Source organism: Zootoca vivipara, chromosome 3, assembly GCF_965207765.1.
Source record: "Zootoca vivipara chromosome 3, rZooViv2.hap1.1, whole genome shotgun sequence".
NCBI lineage: Eukaryota > Metazoa > Chordata > Lepidosauria > Squamata > Lacertidae > Zootoca > Zootoca vivipara.
Genome location: NC_142586.1, coordinates 89,945,008 through 89,964,299, shown reverse-complemented (window position 1 = coordinate 89,964,299; position 19,292 = coordinate 89,945,008). Strand labels below are relative to the sequence as shown.

The 19,292-nt window shown below is 42.9% G+C and overlaps 1 protein-coding gene across 12 annotated transcripts in view; it reads right to left on the bottom strand.

Annotated features, from left to right (window-relative positions):
* The window catches only part of SUSD4 (sushi domain containing 4), an 88,601-nt gene that overhangs the window by 28,034 nt on the left and 41,275 nt on the right, over positions 1-19,292 (bottom strand). For 11 of the 12 annotated variants that reach the window (XM_088666650.1, XM_088666655.1, XM_088666658.1 and 8 more), the window contains one exon: positions 4,430-4,642. In XM_088666650.1, coding sequence (XP_088522776.1) covers positions 4,430-4,642 — 213 coding nt within the window. Of the gene's footprint in view, positions 1-4,429; positions 4,643-10,442; positions 12,860-19,292 lie in introns of those variants that run through there. The other variant, XM_088666656.1, reaches the window with a different exon arrangement.

The following is a 19,292-nucleotide window of genomic DNA, read 5'->3' as shown; positions in this document are numbered from 1 at the left end:
TCACTCAGCCATCCTCTGCTGCCTCATGCAAGTTACTTGTGTTCCATAACATGGGACGCAGGTGGCGCTGTGAGTTAAACCACTGAGCCTAGGGCTTGCCGATCAGAAGGTTCCATAACATGCATACACACAAAAACCAGAGAAGTGGGAGAAACCACAGTAAAGAGAGCATCACAATGTATATAAATAATAATAATAATAATAATAATAATAATAATAATAATAATAATAATAATAATTTATTTGTACCCCGCCCATCTGGCTGGGTCTCCCCAGCCACTCTGGGCGGCTCCCAATCGAGTGTTAAAACAATACAGCATGTATAGGGCTAGTGAAGAGGAGAGGCATAAGCAAAGCAAAACATTCAAATTCTGCACCCTCTAAATAATAAGTCGAGTCAGGACATGAGTGCTGCGAGAGTAGTAAGTGCAAATATACAGTATTGTGTTTTCTGTTTTCTTGTAGATTGATCACACTTGAATTATTTACAAAACACAGATGCTTGTGCCTCCTGTCCCCTCTACATTTGAAACTGCTCAGAAAGGTGTGTTTTTCTGTCAGTGAATAGAAGCAGTATAAATCCCCAGCTTCTTTTAGTCTTAAAAGGAGCATAGTATCCAGGTTTGTGTCCTGAAAAGGAGTAGCATATGTTAGTTTGCTATGTTGTCAAATCATGCTCTAGTTATCTCCTGCTTGGACTACTGCAATGCGCTCTACGTGGGGCTACCTTTGAAGGTGACCCGGAAACTACAACTAATCCAGAATGTGGCAGCTAGACTGGTGACTGGGAGCAGCCACCGAGACCATATAACACTGGTCTTGAAAGATCTACATTGGCTCCCAGTACATTTCTGAGCACAATTCAAAGTGTTGGTGTTGACCTTTAAAGCCCTAAATGGCCTCGGTCCAGTATACCTGAAGGAGCATCTCCACCCCCGGACACTGAGGTCCAGTGCTGAGGGCCTTCTGGCGATTCCCTCATTGCAAGAAGCCAAGTTGCAGGGAACCAGGCAGAGGGCCTTCTCGGTAGTGGCGCCCACCCTGTGGAACACCCTCCCATCAGATGTCAAAGAGAAAAACAGCTACCAGATTTTTAGAAGACATCTGAAGGCAGCCCTGTTTAGGGAGGATTTTAATCTTTAATCAATTATTTTATTCTTCTGTTGGAATCCGCCCAGGGTGGCTGGGGGAACCCAGCCAGATGGGTGGGGTATAGATAATAAATTATTATTATTATTATTATTATTATTATTATTATTATTATTACCACCTATTTGCCTGGTTTAGGCTCCAGTTTGTAATATGTGACAGCATAACAAACTGAGTTCCATTTCTGGGAGTATTCTTCTCTGGCTAAGAACGTAAAAAAAAAAGCTTCTGAGCTTGTGCGGTGCAATTGTCTTCTAGAATGGGTTTCTTGTATACTGAAAGGATTGTAGCAACGCTAATGTTGTCCCACCCAGTCTTGACATATCAAGTACCAGAACTGTTTCCACAATAGACATTTAGTGCAGAATTTCCACACTTTGTTCACTCACTTTTTACAGGGCATCTATATGGTGTACTGATGTTTCCCCTATGCTCATTCTGTACTCTGCCCCCTGCCCCCCGACAGAAGAAAATCCAACATTTAAAAGAATAATGGAACAGTCACACAAACATCCCAAGGGTAGATTGACATGGGTTGATCCAAGACATTTTGGAGGCCGCATTTTCATATGCAGGGGAAAGTCCCTAACTCACTGAGGTTTTGAGACCCACTGGCTACCCTCACCTGGTTTAGCCGGCCAGTCAAACCAATTTCCTAAGGTCTGGCTGCTGCTGCATGCTGACCGCTTCTAAGAGCTACAGCTGAGAACTGAATGCAGGATGGGGACCAAAGGTGTACAAACTACCCCAGAAGAAGCACAATGTGACCCCTGCCAAAAGTAATGCCCCTCCACTAACATCTATACACCCTGAAAACGTACTGCAGGATTATTCCTAAAAGGAGGAGTTAGGCTCAAAAGTGTTTATTCCTGATATAACTGAGTAGATACCTTGGTTGATAGTTAGCATTAAGATCTATTAGCAACCTATCAATGCAACTCAACTTGTTTTTTAGGTATTCTTCTACCTCCCAACGCACTCAGGATATGGTTTGATCAAAAATTTACAAGCCAATATTAAGAACTTGTGACCTGTATGTGTTATCAGATTGTTAAAAAATGCTGCTGTGGGTTTTGCCACCAATATGATTTACAAATCCATCTTATCCGTCGGGGCAGAGGATGTGGTTCAGTGTTTTTGGTGCTGCAAATAAGCAAATGTTTACGTTTCCTCATTGACAGCAATTCCAGATCACACCAGAGCATTGGTGAGAGGCCATGGGGGGGGCAGCACATGCTCACACTGAGAGTAAGTGGGGCCACATCTAGGCACCTAGAAGGCTGGAAGCAGTGTTTTTTTTACTTGTTAAAAACAACGAGAACATAATTACAAGGCTGCAATAGGCAATCTTACATTGTAGATATGCGGATACATCATTTGCCGCCCCCCGTCCCCAACCATTTAAGGGTTCTGCATACACTGTATGTCACTTCATCCTTTACCTTGATATTATATGACTTCTAGTGCCAGTGTCTGCAAAGGTGTGTGGGCATGGACGAAGAACAGTGCACAAGTGCAAAGCAAAACATAAATAAATACTTTTCATGAGATTACTACCACAGCATAAAAATGCACAACCATCATCCTAAAGAAAAATTGTCTTCTAGGCATAAGAAAATTAGATTCTGTTGTCCTAGAAGCTTCAAATTTATGCCTTTTTGTTTTGCCTTCAGAATGTAATAATGTGAAAAACAAGCTTAGTATGCACACAAAGCTTGCTAACTTGAAGCAAGAAAGATACAGTGTAAAGTGTGGCAAAGAATCTCAAATATAGTGTCACTGCCACGAAGCTAATCATCATGGCTCAAAGAAAACAGAACAATCTGCAATCCCAAAACCATTGGGTTCTACACATTATTCAGCTGATAGAAACAAGGAAGGCTTCTGGTTGACTTCTTTGAAGAGCTGGCGCTCCTCTTGACTTCACTATTCTCATAATACACTATTGCTTGGGACTCCATGCTACTGATGACAATAACTTGTCATTCCCCCCTTCTGAACCATCACAAATGTCCAAAATATCTATGCCAATTTTGCTTTAGCCAATGGCAACTTATGAAATAAACATTTCACACCTCCAGTTAGGCCAATACCACCTTGTTGGCAGCTGCAACACAAGGAGGAGACTTAAAACATGACAATACTTGAAGCGTCACAGAGGAGGAAAAACAGGTTCCTCATCTCTCTGCACACCCACCCCACCCCAAATGTTCAATTGATCTAATTTGCTGCAAATGCATGTATTGCTCATGACAAGGGCTTGATCAACACTATTAAAATACATAGCAAGCCGATTCTTCCAGCAAAATGGTATCTGAACATTTTTAGTGGTGTGTTTATCCATGTTTGCGCATTCATGCACAAACACACTAAAGGCAGCCCATATTTTTAAATTTCTTGATCACAACACCATCACTGACAAGCACCCAATAAATCAAAGAGCTAGAGTTTTAGTGCATGTTGTTTAATAAATGGTGAAGCTTTTCCACAGACAAAGATTTTTTTCCAAAACTGCTGCTGGCAAGAGCCAGAGTTAGACCAGCAAAAATTGTCAAATATGTCTGAAACAGAAAATGAGCATAAGAAAATTGAACTAATTACATACAAAAGAAAACAAGTTCTTTTATTCCCACAGATGTGTTCCTAAATATAGAAGAAGTAAAATTGCATTATTACTGCATTTTATAATCTGGCTGCCATTCTTTTCCAAACCCAAATGAATAATTTACAACATCCCCCGCAATACATAACTGATTTAATACTCCGTTTAACACATACCCTTATCATCATTATAAATTTAACCATAATGCCCAGTAAAACATAACATTAAAATTTTACAAAGAGCATTCATTTGTCAGAATAGTAATTAAATACAACCAATAACATCAGATGAACTTTTCATCTGTTCATTAAGATGTATCAAGAGACTCCTGAATCTTCTGCCCCAATTCAGAGTCCACCAAACACACAGGGATAAGAATGTACCAAATTTGTCAGCACACAACATTCTTTATAAATATTTTAACTTTAATGATTGTTTGCTCAAGAGGAATTGAAGGTTTTGCCTGGGGAACCTAGGATAACCTGGAATACTACTGGTTCAGAATGAAAATGATATTGCATTTATTGCCTGGATTCAGATAGGTCTCCAGTTTCCATTTGTTGTAAAAAGTCTTCTCAGAAAAAAAAAGTTGAGCATGATCCCGTGAGCTGGAAGTACATATTTGATAGAAATATGGAGTTTTCACAAGCAAAGTTTGTTGGCAGTAAATAGACTTACCTTCTTGGAGGCACACGGGTTTCTCGCTTGGCTTCCAACTTAGGGAGCCGTTGAAATGTCTCTCACAAAGCTTTTTGGATGGGCCCTTAAGCCTGTATCCTTCTTGGCAATGGAACCGGACTACTGAACTTTCAAAGAAAACACCTGCGCCAGGCATCTTATATCCATATTCAGGGAATCCAGGATCAGCACAGGCATGGAGTTCATCAAAACCTACGTCAACAAAGAGGCAATATATTTTAAGTTTGGTCAGAAATGTAGACAATGTTCTTCCCATCTCCAACATCTGCCAAACTGAGATTCCAAGGCAATGTTACAGTCATACTAGTTTCATAAAGTGACAAGTGGGGTCTGCAGTGAAATACCGCTGCTGATTCCCAGGTTACTCTATGTGTTCACTTTGTTTTGCCAATATACAATCCTCTCCACTGCCAGGCCATTTTAATCCCATTTCTAGCTTCCAGCCTTTGTTTGCTAAAATTACATCTTTTCAAAAATGGTGTTCAAGGCAGCCAACAGCAGTAAAATACAGATCAACAGGTTTTTTTAAAAAAAAAAAAGCAAATAAAATGCATCAATGAATCTAATAGAGATAACAGCCAGTTTAACAAATTGCAACACATTTACACTGGCTGTAACAACTCAATCAAAGCCCTGTCTGAAATAAGACTATCCCTGTCTCCTGGTGGAAGCTCATTAGAGAAGAGGTTAGGTGGGTCTTCTGCGTTACGTTGCCTGTAGATGCAGCTACCAAAAAGGCATTTCTCTTGAGTTTCCAACAAATGAACCTCAGCTTTTGGTGGGAGAGAAAAAGGAGCGCCCTCAAATATCTTAAAACATGAACAGGCTGAGTCTCTTACGGAAGAATATGCTCTTTCACTGCAGCAACTTTCCCTCTGATCCCTCTCTTTGCTGACTGCCTTTCAAAGGCTTTTTCTCAACCACAGACATTGAACCCCTGACCTCAATAACCCCTCCCTTGAACTCTCTCCCAGGTTTTCAACTCCATATTTCTATGCACCCACCCCCATTCTGACCTAACTTTTGTCTTCTGCCACATCACTTTCAGCACCAAAGTTACATTTTAGAAGTCTCCCCACCTTTGCACACATGTACACCCCCCCACACACAGCAGAGGTAGCAAAGTGCATCTAGAGTAGCAGCAAATATCATCATATAGAATCCTGCAGACACTCTTACCTACATACTTATCCCGGTACCCTGATTTCAACTAAGTGTTTTGTTCTACAGTACAGTTTTGGTTTCCTGTCAAAAGCAGATTTCTGCCTGACTTCTACCAAGCTGCAATGGAAGCTGGTCCATTAGTGCAAATGAGGCCCTGTGGCACCATTCTCAGCTCACCAGAGAGCTCTCTGCTTAGCTGCCTCAGGGACTAGTTTCTACTGCTACCTGAGCTTTATTTAAAACCTGGGCTGGAAATACTCCAAACTCTGGCAAGGTGAGTTTTTGGGCAAAGAAAAAGCAAACAAAAAATTGTATTTGTGAAACCTAATGTAATATTAGGAATGTGAGAAAAACAACCATAAAAGCAGTATGTTGACATGTTATACTCTGGAGGTAAGGAACGACTATATCAGGGCAAGACAGCTGGAGTTACAGCAGCTTCTTAGAAGGCTTACAACCCATTGCAATTTTACTCTCAACCAGAGAAAAGAGGAGCCCTTTTCCAACTGATCTTTCTTAGTGCTGCCCAGAGGAAGGAAAAACAACATCCTTTGTAGGAGGAAAGCTCAGTTAAAGGTGCAGATAGGGCCAATTGACACAGCTGCTAACCTGTCTATTGTTAAACTGGCAATTCAATTGTTTAACTAAAAATGCCAGAAGACCTGCACGTGGGCCCATACTTCATGTACAAAATATCATGTTGTGACAAAGACTAAATCCCTGTGATTCTTGCACTTCAAAAAGGAGCTGATTGCAGTGCATTGTGCGACGCATGTGTTTTGCCTCCAAGATTGCCCTACCAATGCCTGAAACTACATACCTCTACAGTAGCCTCTCTGACCACTGCCTTTAAAGCTGACAATTCTATGATTCTTTTATGATCCAGCTGAGATTCTTGCATTGCAGGGGGTTGGGCTAGATGACCCTCAGAGTCCCTTCCAACTCTACAATTCTAGATTCCATTAATAGTGTGTGTGTGTGTGTGTGTGTGTGTGTGTGTATGTGTGTGTGTGTGAAAATCCCAATGTATCTAGGCCGACATCATATAGGAAATTCCCCGATTTAAGCTGGGAGAGTGATCATGTTGCTCAGGTTTACATGCTGGATTTCATACACATTCATATAACCTATTTTCAATTGTCACTCCTCTGCATGGGCATCAAGTGGCCTTCTTCGCTGCATTAAGCAGTTGGTCCATTACCTCTCCCGCCCCGATCTGGCCACAGTGATCCACGTGACGGTCACCTCTAGGCTTGACTACTGTAATTCGCTCTACGCAGGGCCGGTGCGTCCATTTAGGCAGACTAGTCCATTGCCTAGGGCGCGAAAATGGAGGGAGTGCTGCCGAGCCTGCCCCACAAAACCCCCGCGCCACCGCTGCCCTCCCAAGGCATGCACTCGCGCTCCTCCTGCCTATGGAGGGGACGCCGAGAGCTCCCCAGCGGCAGTGGTAGTGGTGGCAAGCGTCCGCCGCCAAAGCCTTCAGCTATGGGCGCTGCTGCCGCCCGCCCGCCCGCCCACTCACTCACCGAGGAGCCCCCAGCGTCCCCTCCACAGGTGGGAGGAGTGCAAGCCAAAAGGAGAGCTCAGCGCCCTCCCGCCCACGGAGGGGACGCTATGAGCTTCCCAACAGCTGCAGTGAGCAAGCGGCGGCAGCGCCCGCAGCTGAAGCCTTCAGCTATGGGCGCTGCTGCTGCTGCCACTGCTCACTCGCTGGAGCCGCCGCCGCTGAGGAGCTCAAAGCATCCCCTCCACAGGCGGGAGGGCGCCGAGCTCCCCCCTTGGCCCGTGCTCCTCCCGCCAATGGAGGGGACGCAGGGGCATCAGCGGTGTGTGTGTGTGTGTGCGTCATGACGCATGTGTCATGACGCATGCACCCGGGGGGGGGGCACCAAAAGGTGTTTTTGTCTAGGGCGCAAAAAGCCCTAGCACTGCTCCTGGCTCTATGCGGGGCTGCCCCAAAACTGTCCCAGAAACTCCAGCAGGTACAGAACGCTGCAGTGAGGCTCCTCACGGGGTCCCTGCCATGGAAGCATATTCACCCAATGTTTTACCAGCTGCACTGGCTCCTGGTGGAGTATAGGGTCAGGTTCAAGGTGCTGGTTTTGACCTTTAAAGCCCTTTCTGGCTTAGGGCCCTCATATTTATGGGACCACCTCTCCTGGTGTGCCCCGTAGAGGACCTTAAGGTCCATGAATAACCATAGTTTAGAGGTCCCGGGCCCTAAGGAAGTCAGACTATCCTCCACCAGGGCCAGGGCCTTTTCAGTGATGGCCCTGACCTGGTGGAATGCTCTGTCCCATGAGACTAGGGCCCCACAGGATTTAACCTACTTCCGCCAGGCCTGTAAGATAGAGCTATTCTGCCTGGCCTTTAATTTGAACTCAGCATGATCTTTTATTTCCCTTCTCTTCCCCCCTCCCCCTTTTTTATGAAGATTACCCACTCTGGGACCCCACAGCTAATTCTCCCCTGGCCTCCTCGCCGGCCCAAGTAGGTCTAATTTAGCCAGCTAGCCCTGGTGACTATCTAATGTTTATTGGATGGATTTCCCCCAAATTGATTTTTGAACTTTGAATTTTATTGTTATTTGTGCTTTTATACTGTATTTTATGCTGCTTTTATGTTGTATTACAATTAAGTGTTTTAAATTTGTTGTTAGCTGTCCTGAGCCTGGGTTTCTGAACCGAGAAGGGCGGGGTATAAATAAAAAAATATTATTATCATTTATTTATTATTTTAATGCTTTGATTTTGAATGAGATGTATCTTAGGGGCTTGCTATTTTCTGTACATTAAGCATCAAGAGACACCAAGGGAGAAAAGTATCACAGTGGCTCAAAACAGAGAACAATTTTCTCCTACCCCAAAAAGTCTGTATTGCATGGTAAAGGTATCAACAACAGCAAATCCCACCACCACACTACGCTAAAAGCTGAGAGAGGAACATCGGTCCCCCAATGTCCCCAAGGGCAAATGATGCTGTCACAATTAACTTTAATTAGGATGAGGATATAATGTTTCCTAGCCCTAGGCACATAAATTCTCTGGTGTATAAAACTGGAATCCAACATCATTTGAAGAGCCACAGGTTACCCACCCCTGGGATAGAGCCTATTTGTGAATTTATAACCCAAGGTCATAGTTTATTAATGCTGATCGTGTCACATTTATATAAAGGTCAGCCTTAGGAAGAAGTGTCCAATAACATACAGTATAGCTGTGTATGTGTGTTGTAATGTTTTTCATATGTAGACTCCTCTGAACAAAATGCAAAATATGACCATGCTGGACTTCATAGAACTTGAATAAAGGCAATATTAACACAGATATTTTTACAGTTTACAAAGCATACACTCGAAGTAGTTAAAACTCAAAGAACATCAGCTTGCCAAGAAACAGTATTAGCAAGGCCAGTTACTATTCAGAAGAGAAAGATGCCTGCAGCAATCTTGAAATACATTTTTAAATGGAAAGAAAAGGGGAGGTATCATTAAGACTGCCTGGATAGGTTATCCACTCGTGGGTGTTTCTTCCTCCTCTTTCTCCCTCTGAAACATAAAGCCTGCCTGTTCTGTTAGGTAATTCACCAAAAAAAAAAACATAGATAAAATGTAAATATAAATGCTTTTAAAGCTGCTAAGTAGTCCCAACGTTAAAGTCAGTTATCACAACAAACCCTTAAAGGCCACTAAACATGCACTACATTAAAGAAATGTAACATAAAATGGGCTGCTGCAATCCCTAAAAGTCTGCTCAGGAAAGAGATACTGTGCTTCTAGCAGAATACAACCTTGTGAGTAGTCACTGTGGGTTTACAACCCCCCCCCCCCATATTTTAAGCTTTAATATAATTATCAGTATCTGTACTTTTTGCTTCTAACATGACTGCTTACAATTTGCCTATCACTCTACAACCATGTGGCTCTACCTGCCAACTCAAAATACCACTTTGTGTATCTGATGAAGCAGACTCCAGTCACTGAAAGTTTATGCCATAGCAAATGTGTTAGTACTTGTGGTCCTTAAACAACCTAACTTGGTGCATATTGAATTTTCAAATGGGGCACCCAAAGGATTTGTGCATTTTGCTCCAACTTAAACCAGAGGAAAACACAAACAGATGCCTCTTTAAAGAATCTTTGTAAATAATCTCAGAAAAGTTACTAAGCTGGGGGGGGGAACCAAACCCTAGCCCACTCAGAGGCTAGTAGCCTGCATTTTTATGCTGGCCTCAAAAAAGAGGAAGCTCCCTCCCCTATAGCCAGTAGGGTTGCCAGACTCAATAGAGGACAGGACTTCTGTGCCTTTAATTGCCCTGCTCTCTTTTGAGTCTGGAAACCTTAAAGAGAAACCAGCAGACCCTTTGTTTAATTTCCAAGCAAAGGGTCTGCTGGTTTCTCTTTAAGGTTTCCAGACTCAAAAGAGAGCAGGGCAATTAAAGGCACAGAAGTCCTGCCCTCTATTGAGTGGCAACCCTAACATGGAAACACAGGATAACAGCATCTTACCAAGATAGTGATATAGAAAAAAAAACTTCTACCAAATAGGCTGGTGGAAAAGAGAAGAGCTGAGGGATGTTTCCTTCATTCACAGCCAGGACAGAAACCATATGATTCTATCATTCTTCCACCAGTCCACTCACTCACCAAGTGGAATTCCTAGCTACCTTGCTAGCTTTTACATAAAAGAGTTCACTGGCAGAGGGTCTGAAGGTCTTGTCTTCTTTCTCAAAGTTCCACCCTAGATATACCTCTCACACTGAAAGCATAAGCACCTGATCCAGTGTACACCGAGGGCCATTTTGCAAGAATGACACATCCACATACTTGCTATGAAGGCAGGTCAGCCCAAGATGTTTTGCTGCCTCAAGTAGACAAGCAAATGGTCCCCTCTCGCCTGCAAATCAAGGTGCATAGTACCCACAGCTGACCAAATTATTCTGGCATCTGGGGCAGAATAACTTTTCCCTGGGGGTGAAAACAAAATAATAATAAATGGTTGCAAATTGGCTGCCCTTTCATAACACCCAAAATCAGATGCCTCCCTCTGCCTGAGGGTAGGACCGGAACTGGTGAAAATAACACTAATTATGCACTTCAGATGATATGAGATACTCTTATCTGTACACAGAGATTACCACTAGATAGGAAAAATATAATGTGAAGCGTTGGGTGTGAAATAGAGGATTAGAAACTAGCTTCCCACCCATACTGCTTGCTGCATTTATCTGGTGCAGCTAGTTATCCTGTGTGATGAAAGATAGATTTTTTTTCAATATATCAGGCATCCTGTTACTAAAGATATCCTGGGATGATGATAGTATCAAGATATCAGGCTTCCATTTTATTTAATAGCACATTTTTATCATCTCAATAACCTTCTTTCTATCCAATCATAACAGATAAAAATGTGCTCCCAGTAATCAGTTTATATAATGTTATGGCATTTAGTGCTTTTCACTGACTACTCAAAAGCCTCCTCCTATTGCTCACCAGCAAATTCAGAAGAGTTAAAGTTTGAGCAGCTCTTTCACATTAAACATATTAAATTAACTCCAGTGTTAGTGTAAAGGCCTTGACATCTGTTGCCCTGGTCACTATAGAACATTTTTAAATCCAGCCAGGAGAATTTTCAGAGATAAGCCTTTGAAAAGAACCATGAAAAATGTTGTAAGCATGAAAACTAATTGAGCTGGTTCCAGCTGAAAAGCCTTATCTTGCAGGGAAGGTTATATCCAGCTAGGCAAGAATTGCTTTAGAACCAGGTCTGAATCCATTTCTCTGTAAACTGATAGAGAAATAATACAAGTCTTTATTCTATTTTCCGGAACCCTTCTTGTTGCTGTACTGAACAGCCCATGACCTACCGACAGAATAAAAACCCACAATATCAACTGTAAAAGCCCTCACAATATTATAAACTTAGAACTGGGTTGCTGTTTGTTTATTTACTGCTACAATGTTTGTAATCTAAAGAGGTTAAAAGTAATGTCAAAAACCCTTAAGGATAATAAACATAAAATCAGCAAAATTAAATAAGAGCAGTAGTTTTCTTCCCTATGTAACCACAAAAAGCGACAGCTGAACAATGTCCAATGACCATATCAGATGCAGTGGCCACAAAGCAGCATCTTGACACCACTTTGATGTCTTCCCTACCAGCAAAGGATGGAAAATAATGGCTTGAAGTTAGACAAGGTGGGGGAGTTCAGACCACACCAGTAACTTTCTCAAAGGATTTTCATTTTCCTTAATTTTTAAAATGAATGTGTTTGTCATTTTCACATCCATTCATTCATTTGTCTGTTCCATCCCATTTCCATATTACTCTGTGAATGTTTTTAAAAATCTGCATGAAAACGCAGATCTAAATATGTTTCTTTATCCAAATGCATATTAAAGTGCTCTCAAAGCCACCAACATGAGTCTGAGCAAACTGCGGGAGGCAGTGGAAGACAGGACTGTCTGGCATGCTCTGGTCCATGGGGTCACGAAGAGTCAGACACGACTAAACGACTAAACAGCAACAACATATTAAAATAATATTTATCTCAATGTATGAGATATAGCAACAAGGTTATGAGATATAGCCACACATTAAAGTGTGTTTGTGGTAAAAAAATATTTGTGAAGGCTTTATCAAGAGTGAAACTCACTTTTTTTGACAGCCCAGCAGAGAAGAGAATCTTGAGGGTTGAGTAACATTAGCCTAGAGACTGACTACAGAGGAATTGTGAGACTGCTATGAGCCAGAGACAATATAGCCAGAGCCCCAAGAGACAATCCTCATTTTCAAAAAAAGATGGGAAGCAAAGACATGTATCCAAGGCAATTCTATCATCCTTAAGAACAAAACCGCGTAGATCTGAGCATTGTCCATCTCTCTACTTGCCAAGGGTTCGCCTTGGTTGAACCCACTTTCAAAAGCAAGTTTTCTCTTAAACTAATTCAATTTTATTTATTTGGCTTCCAAATTCACCTGGCCTTTTTTCTCTGTTGCTGCATCAGGAAGCATAGGCTTTGCTGCTGACAGCAGGACATGATCTTCTGCTCATGCTACTCATACCGGTATTCACTCAGTGTACACTGCAGCTGCAGGGTTACCTCAGATCAACTTGCAACAAAATGCTGCAGAGGGACTACAGCAGAAGGGGCACAAATGTGCAGTGTGTCACACTAAAAGAGAGAGAAGCCATTAGAGCCTCCTGAACAATCGCAAGCACTAAGAGCCCCTTCTTTTAAGCATGCAGATGCAGAGCTCTCTGCCTCTGGGTGGTTTTCTCCCTCATTAGGGACATTAGCTGAAGTGCCCACTTACAGCTATGACAAGAAAAAAGGACAGATGTGGGCAGATTAGCAAGCTTTTCCTTAGGTACTGAATGCCACACTTACCATTTAATCAGAGAAGCAACTTCTGCAATTGCACATGTGTGTGTGTCTCCCACACCTATTCCTTAGGGGTTTCAAAATAAAAAAATTCCTTCAGTAGCACCTTAAAGACCAACTAAGTTTTTATTTTGGTATGAGCTTTCGTGTGCATGCACACTTCTTCAGATACAGTGAAATGGAAGTTTCCAGGCACTTATGTAGAGAAGGGGTGGGGAGGGGTGGGGATGGGGAGGGGGGATCACTCAGAAGGGTGGTGGAAATGGGTGATTGACTGACTGATAGCTGTTGATGACCGCAAACGACTGCAAATGGTTTTGCATGGAAAAGCAAGGGTTGAGATGGCTGAAGATCGCTTATCATGTATAATGAGATAAGAACCCGATATCTCTGTTCAAACCAGGTCCCTCCATGGTTTTGAGCTTGGTGATAAGTTGCAATTCAGCAACTTCTCTTTCCAGTCTATTTCTGAAATTCTTTTGTAGTAAGACAGCTACTTTGAGATCTTGTATAGAATGTCCTGGGAGATTGAAGTGTTCTCCTACTGGTTTTTCAGTCTTCTGGTTCCTGATGTCAGATTTATGTCCATTTATCCTTTGGCGTAGGGTTTGGCCTGTTTGTCCAATATAGAGAGCTGAAGGGCACTGTTGGCATTTGATGGCATACACAATGTTAGAGGATGAGCAATTAAATAGTCCTGAGATGGTATGTTGGATGTTGTTGGGGCCAGTAATGGTGTTGTCTGGGTGTATGTGGCAGCAAAGTTGGCATCTGGGTTTATTGCAGGCTCTGGTACCAGTGTCCATGTTAAGTCTGGTGGTTGTATTATTGTGGGTGAGGAGTTGTTTAAGATTGGGTGGCTGTCTGTAGGCAATGAAAGGTCTTCCTCCCAGAGCTTGAGAAAGGGAGCGGTCATTGTCCAGGAGAGGCTGTAGATCTCTGATGATGCGTTGTACTGTTTTAGCTTGGGAGCTGTATGTGATGACTAGTGGTGTTCTGTTATTTTCTTTTTCGGGTCTGTCTTGCAGCAGGTTCTCTCTAGGTATCTGTCTGGCTCTGTTGATCTGTTGTTTAACTTCATCAGGTGGATATTTTAGTTCTAAAAAGGTTTGCTGTAGATCTCTTAGGTGAGATTCTCTGTCTGTAGAGTTGGAACAGATGCGGTTGTAACGTAAGGCCTGGCTGTATACGATGGATTGTTTGGTATGTTTGGGATGGTAGCTAGAAGCATGTAGATATGTTTGTCGGTCAGTTGGTTTTCTGTATAAGGTGGTGTCTATACGTCCATCCTGTATTTTTATAGTAGTGTCCAAAAAATGTATTTCTTGCATAGATTGGTTCATTGTTAGGTTGATGGTGGGGTGAAAGTCATTGAATGTCTGGTGGAAGGTTTCCAGGGTCTGTTGTCCATGTGTCCAGATAATAAAAATATCGTCAATGTATCGCAGGTACAGGAGAGGTTTGAGTGGGTAGGAGTTAAGGAAACGTTGTTCTAAATCTGCCATGAAGATGTTGGCATACTGTGGGGCCATGCGGGTGCCCATGGCTGTGCCGCTGATCTGGAGGAACAGGTCATCACCAAATTTGAAGTGGTTGTGGGTAAGGACAAAGTGGCAGAGTTTGGTAGCAAAGTCCGCTGTGGTTTTATCTGAAATGGTGTTCCTTATGGCTTGTAAACCATCATTGTGTGGGATGTTGGTATATAGAGATTCCACATCCATAGTGGCTAGTATAGTATTGTTAGGAAGATTGTTCAAATATTGTATTTTCCTCAGAAAATCTGTGGACATAAATCTGACATCAGGAACCAGAAGACTGAAAAACCAGTAGGAGAACACTTCAATCTCCCAGGACATTCTATACAAGATCTCAAAGTAGCTGTCTTACTACAAAAGAATTTCAGAAATAGACTGGAAAGAGAAGTTGCTGAATTGCAACTTATCACCAAGCTCAAAACCATGGAGGGACCTGGTTTGAACAGAGATATCGGGTTCTTATCTCATTATACATGATAAGCGATCTTCAGCCATCTCAACCCTTGCTTTTCCATGCAAAACCATTTGCAGTCGTTTGCGGTCATCAACAGCTATCAGTCAGTCAATCACCCATTTCCACCACCCTTCTGAGTGATCCCCCCTCCCCATCCCCACCCCTCCCCACCCCTTCTCCACATAAGTGCCTGGAAACTTCCATTTCACTGTATCTGAAGAAGTGTGCATGCACACGAAAGCTCATACCAAAATAAAAACTTAGTTGGTCTTTAAGGTGCTACTGAAGGAATTTTTTTATTTTACTTCGATCCAGACCAACACGGCTACCTACCTGTAACCAGAACTATGGAAGGCACCACATTGAGCCGCATGAAATGGAAGTCCATCAACCTCACCAAGAAACTTGCCCAGATACAAACTGACATCCTCTTTCTATCTAAATGCAAAAACCTGGACATTGTACCTAAGGGTCTTAGAATTAAGAACCCTCTTCAATCAACTTATCCCACAGAATATGCCAGAAAACTATGCCACACTTTATCTAAGAAACTGCTGAAACATCTTATCGGCGTTCTGTATTCCAAACAGAAGTTAATAAAGGAGGAACTCTCTGCACTGGAGAACTCCATCAGGAATCACCCGGCCTGGCAGAAGTTCCACAAGGAAAAACAAACCATTTACCACTCTCAACTGGAGTTACTGAAGAACCAGAAAAATAAAAAACTCTGCAACCTTTCCAACCTACAGGCCACCAATCAAAACAAGATCAACAACATTGTCAATCTTTCACAGCAAACACTCAGCCCAGCTGAGGAATCCGTCCTTTCACGGGGACTATCATTCTGCCCTGCCAAATCCCAACACATGATTCAGTTCTGCGGGGACCTGGAAGCATTTTTCCGCCGTTTACGCCTGAAGGAGTATTTTCATCACACACAAGAACAAGACAAAGTAGAACAAACTACATCCCCACAACACAACACCTCTCAACTTACTGGGGAACAACCATCACCCTCCAAACGCATCAATGAACAGAACATTGACCACCAACTACCACCGAAAAGAAGTTACACAAAAAGGGACTCCACATGGACCCCTCCTGATGGACGCAATACCACACTAGATCTGTACATCGAATGCTTCCGCCACAGAATCCAAACGGATGTGACCAGAAAACACCATCGCTTACAACAAAATCTAAACCATGCTGAAAGGAGAGCCATAGAAAATCTCAGGAACAACCCAGACATTATAATTAAAGAGGCAGACAAGGGTGGAGCTGTCGTCATCATGAACAAAACTGATTACATCCAAGAGGCCCACAGACAACTTTCCAATACTGCCTTTTACATGAAATTGGACTCAGACCCCACACAAGCATACAAAAAAGAACTGAACAAGATTATTAAGGAGCTACCCCTACACATCCAAGAACAGATCCTCACAAACACACCAGCGGAACCTCGGCCAGGAACTTTCTATCTTCTACCCAAAATACACAAACCAGGAAACCCAGGACGCCCCATCATCTCAGGTATTGGCACCATTACAGTGGGTGTTTCCGGCTATATGGACTCTGTTCTGAAACCATATGCTATCAGTGCTCCCAGCTACGTACGTGACACCACAGATTTTCTGAGGAAAATACAATATTTGAACAATCTTCCTAACAATACTATACTAGCCACTATGGATGTGGAATCTCTATATACCAACATCCCACACAATGATGGTTTACAAGCCATAAGGAACACCATTTCAGATAAAACCACAGCGGACTTTGCTACCAAACTCTGCCACTTTGTCCTTACCCACAACCACTTCAAATTTGGTGATGACCTGTTCCTCCAGATCAGCGGCACAGCCATGGGCACCCGCATGGCCCCACAGTATGCCAACATCTTCATGGCAGATTTAGAACAACGTTTCCTTAACTCCTACCCACTCAAACCTCTCCTGTACCTGCGATACATTGACGATATTTTTATTATCTGGACACATGGACAACAGACCCTGGAAACCTTCCACCAGACATTCAATGACTTTCACCCCACCATCAACCTAACAATGAACCAATCTATGCAAGAAATACATTTTTTGGACACTACTATAAAAATACAGGATGGACGTATAGACACCACCTTATACAGAAAACCAACTGACCGACAAACATATCTACATGCTTCTAGCTACCATCCCAAACATACCAAACAATCCATCGTATACAGCCAGGCCTTACGTTACAACCGCATCTGTTCCAACTCTACAGACAGAGAATCTCACCTAAGAGATCTACAGCAAACCTTTTTAGAACTAAAATATCCACCTGATGAAGTTAAACAACAGATCAACAGAGCCAGACAGATACCTAGAGAGAACCTGCTGCAAGACAGACCCGAAAAAGAAAATAACAGAACACCACTAGTCATCACATACAGCTCCCAAGCTAAAACAGTACAACGCATCATCAGAGATCTACAGCCTCTCCTGGACAATGACCGCTCCCTTTCTCAAGCTCTGGGAGGAAGACCTTTCATTGCCTACAGACAGCCACCCAATCTTAAACAACTCCTCACCCACAATAATACAACCACCAGACTTAACATGGACACTGGTACCAGAGCCTGCAATAAACCCAGATGCCAACTTTGCTGCCACATACACCCAGACAACACCATTACTGGCCCCAACAACATCCAACATACCATCTCAGGACTATTTAATTGCTCATCCTCTAACATTGTGTATGCCATCAAATGCCAACAGTGCCCTTCAGCTCTCTATATTGGACAAACAGGCCAAACCCTACGCCAAAGGATAAATGGACATAAATCTGACATCAGGAACCAGAAGACTGAAAAACCAGTAGGAGAACACTTCAATCTCCCAGGACATTCTATACAAGATCTCAAAGTAGCTGTCTTACTACAAAAGAATTTCAGAAATAGACTGGAAAGAGAAGTTGCTGAATTGCAACTTATCACCAAGCTCAAAACCATGGAGGGACCTGGTTTGAACAGAGATATCGGGTTCTTATCTCATTATACATGATAAGCGATCTTCAGCCATCTCAACCCTTGCTTTTCCATGCAAAACCATTTGCAGTCGTTTGCGGTCATCAACAGCTATCAGTCAGTCAATCACCCATTTCCACCACCCTTCTGAGTGATCCCCCCTCCCCATCCCCACCCCTCCCCACCCCTTCTCTACATAAGTGCCTGGAAACTTCCATTTCACTGTATCTGAAGAAGTGTGCATGCACACGAAAGCTCATACCAAAATAAAAACTTAGTTGGTCTTTAAGGTGCTACTGAAGGAATTTTTTTATTTTACTTCGATCCAGACCAACACGGCTACCTACCTGTAACCTTAGGGGTTTCAGTTACCTACCGTTTCCTGTTTAAGATGCAGGCATACAATAACCCTGTTTAAGATGCAGTTTGCTTACCTCTTTTGTCAGATGACTTTCTGGGATGGGTCTGGAATTAGCAAGCACAGGGAGGATAGCCTTGGCTATATTATGGTTAGGAAAACCAAGACTGATGTGGGATGAGCCATCCAACAAGCCTGGGACAACTACAGGGCTGTTTATAGGGTAGTGTGAATAACAGGGAATGAACAAAGAGAAACAAAGGAATAAGAACAAGGCTGCAGAGCTTGGTGTTGGCTATTATTAGAGAAATGTAGGCAAGAGCCATTGAACAGAATACCAGTGGCTTCTTTTAATCCTGCCACCACCCCAACAAGAAAGAAAAAAAGTCTCAGGAGGTTTAAGGAAGGAGCTGACATCTCCCTTAGCAAGGAAGCCAGAAACTGTGAGCCCCCAGAGCCGTGCATCAAAATGAGTGTCAAATAGGACCTGGGCTTAGATTCCTGCCTCAGCTGAGAAACTCACAGGGTGACCTTGAGCCAGTCACTCTGCATCAGCCCAAGCTGAGGCAATCAACAAACGGCATCATTTGCCACACAATCACAGCAGAGCAGAATGCGATGTCATTCACAGCCTCAGAAACAGTCCTGACATCTTAATGAAAGAGTCTGGAAAAGGAGAAGCTGTTGTCATCATGAAAAAGCTGGAATACATTACAAAAGACTGAGAGGCAATTATCCAGCACCATATTTGTCGTGACATGTAAGATAACAGACCCAGTTCAGGGCTCTCAACCGGCTGCTGGAGATCAAATCACTGTGCCTGAGACTGTTCGAAAGGAGCCCCCAGAATAACCTCCTTTACCATCAGGTTCTTTGGGGCCAGATTACGATCCTCACAGGTGCCTTCTGCTGAGCTTAAGGAAGCAAA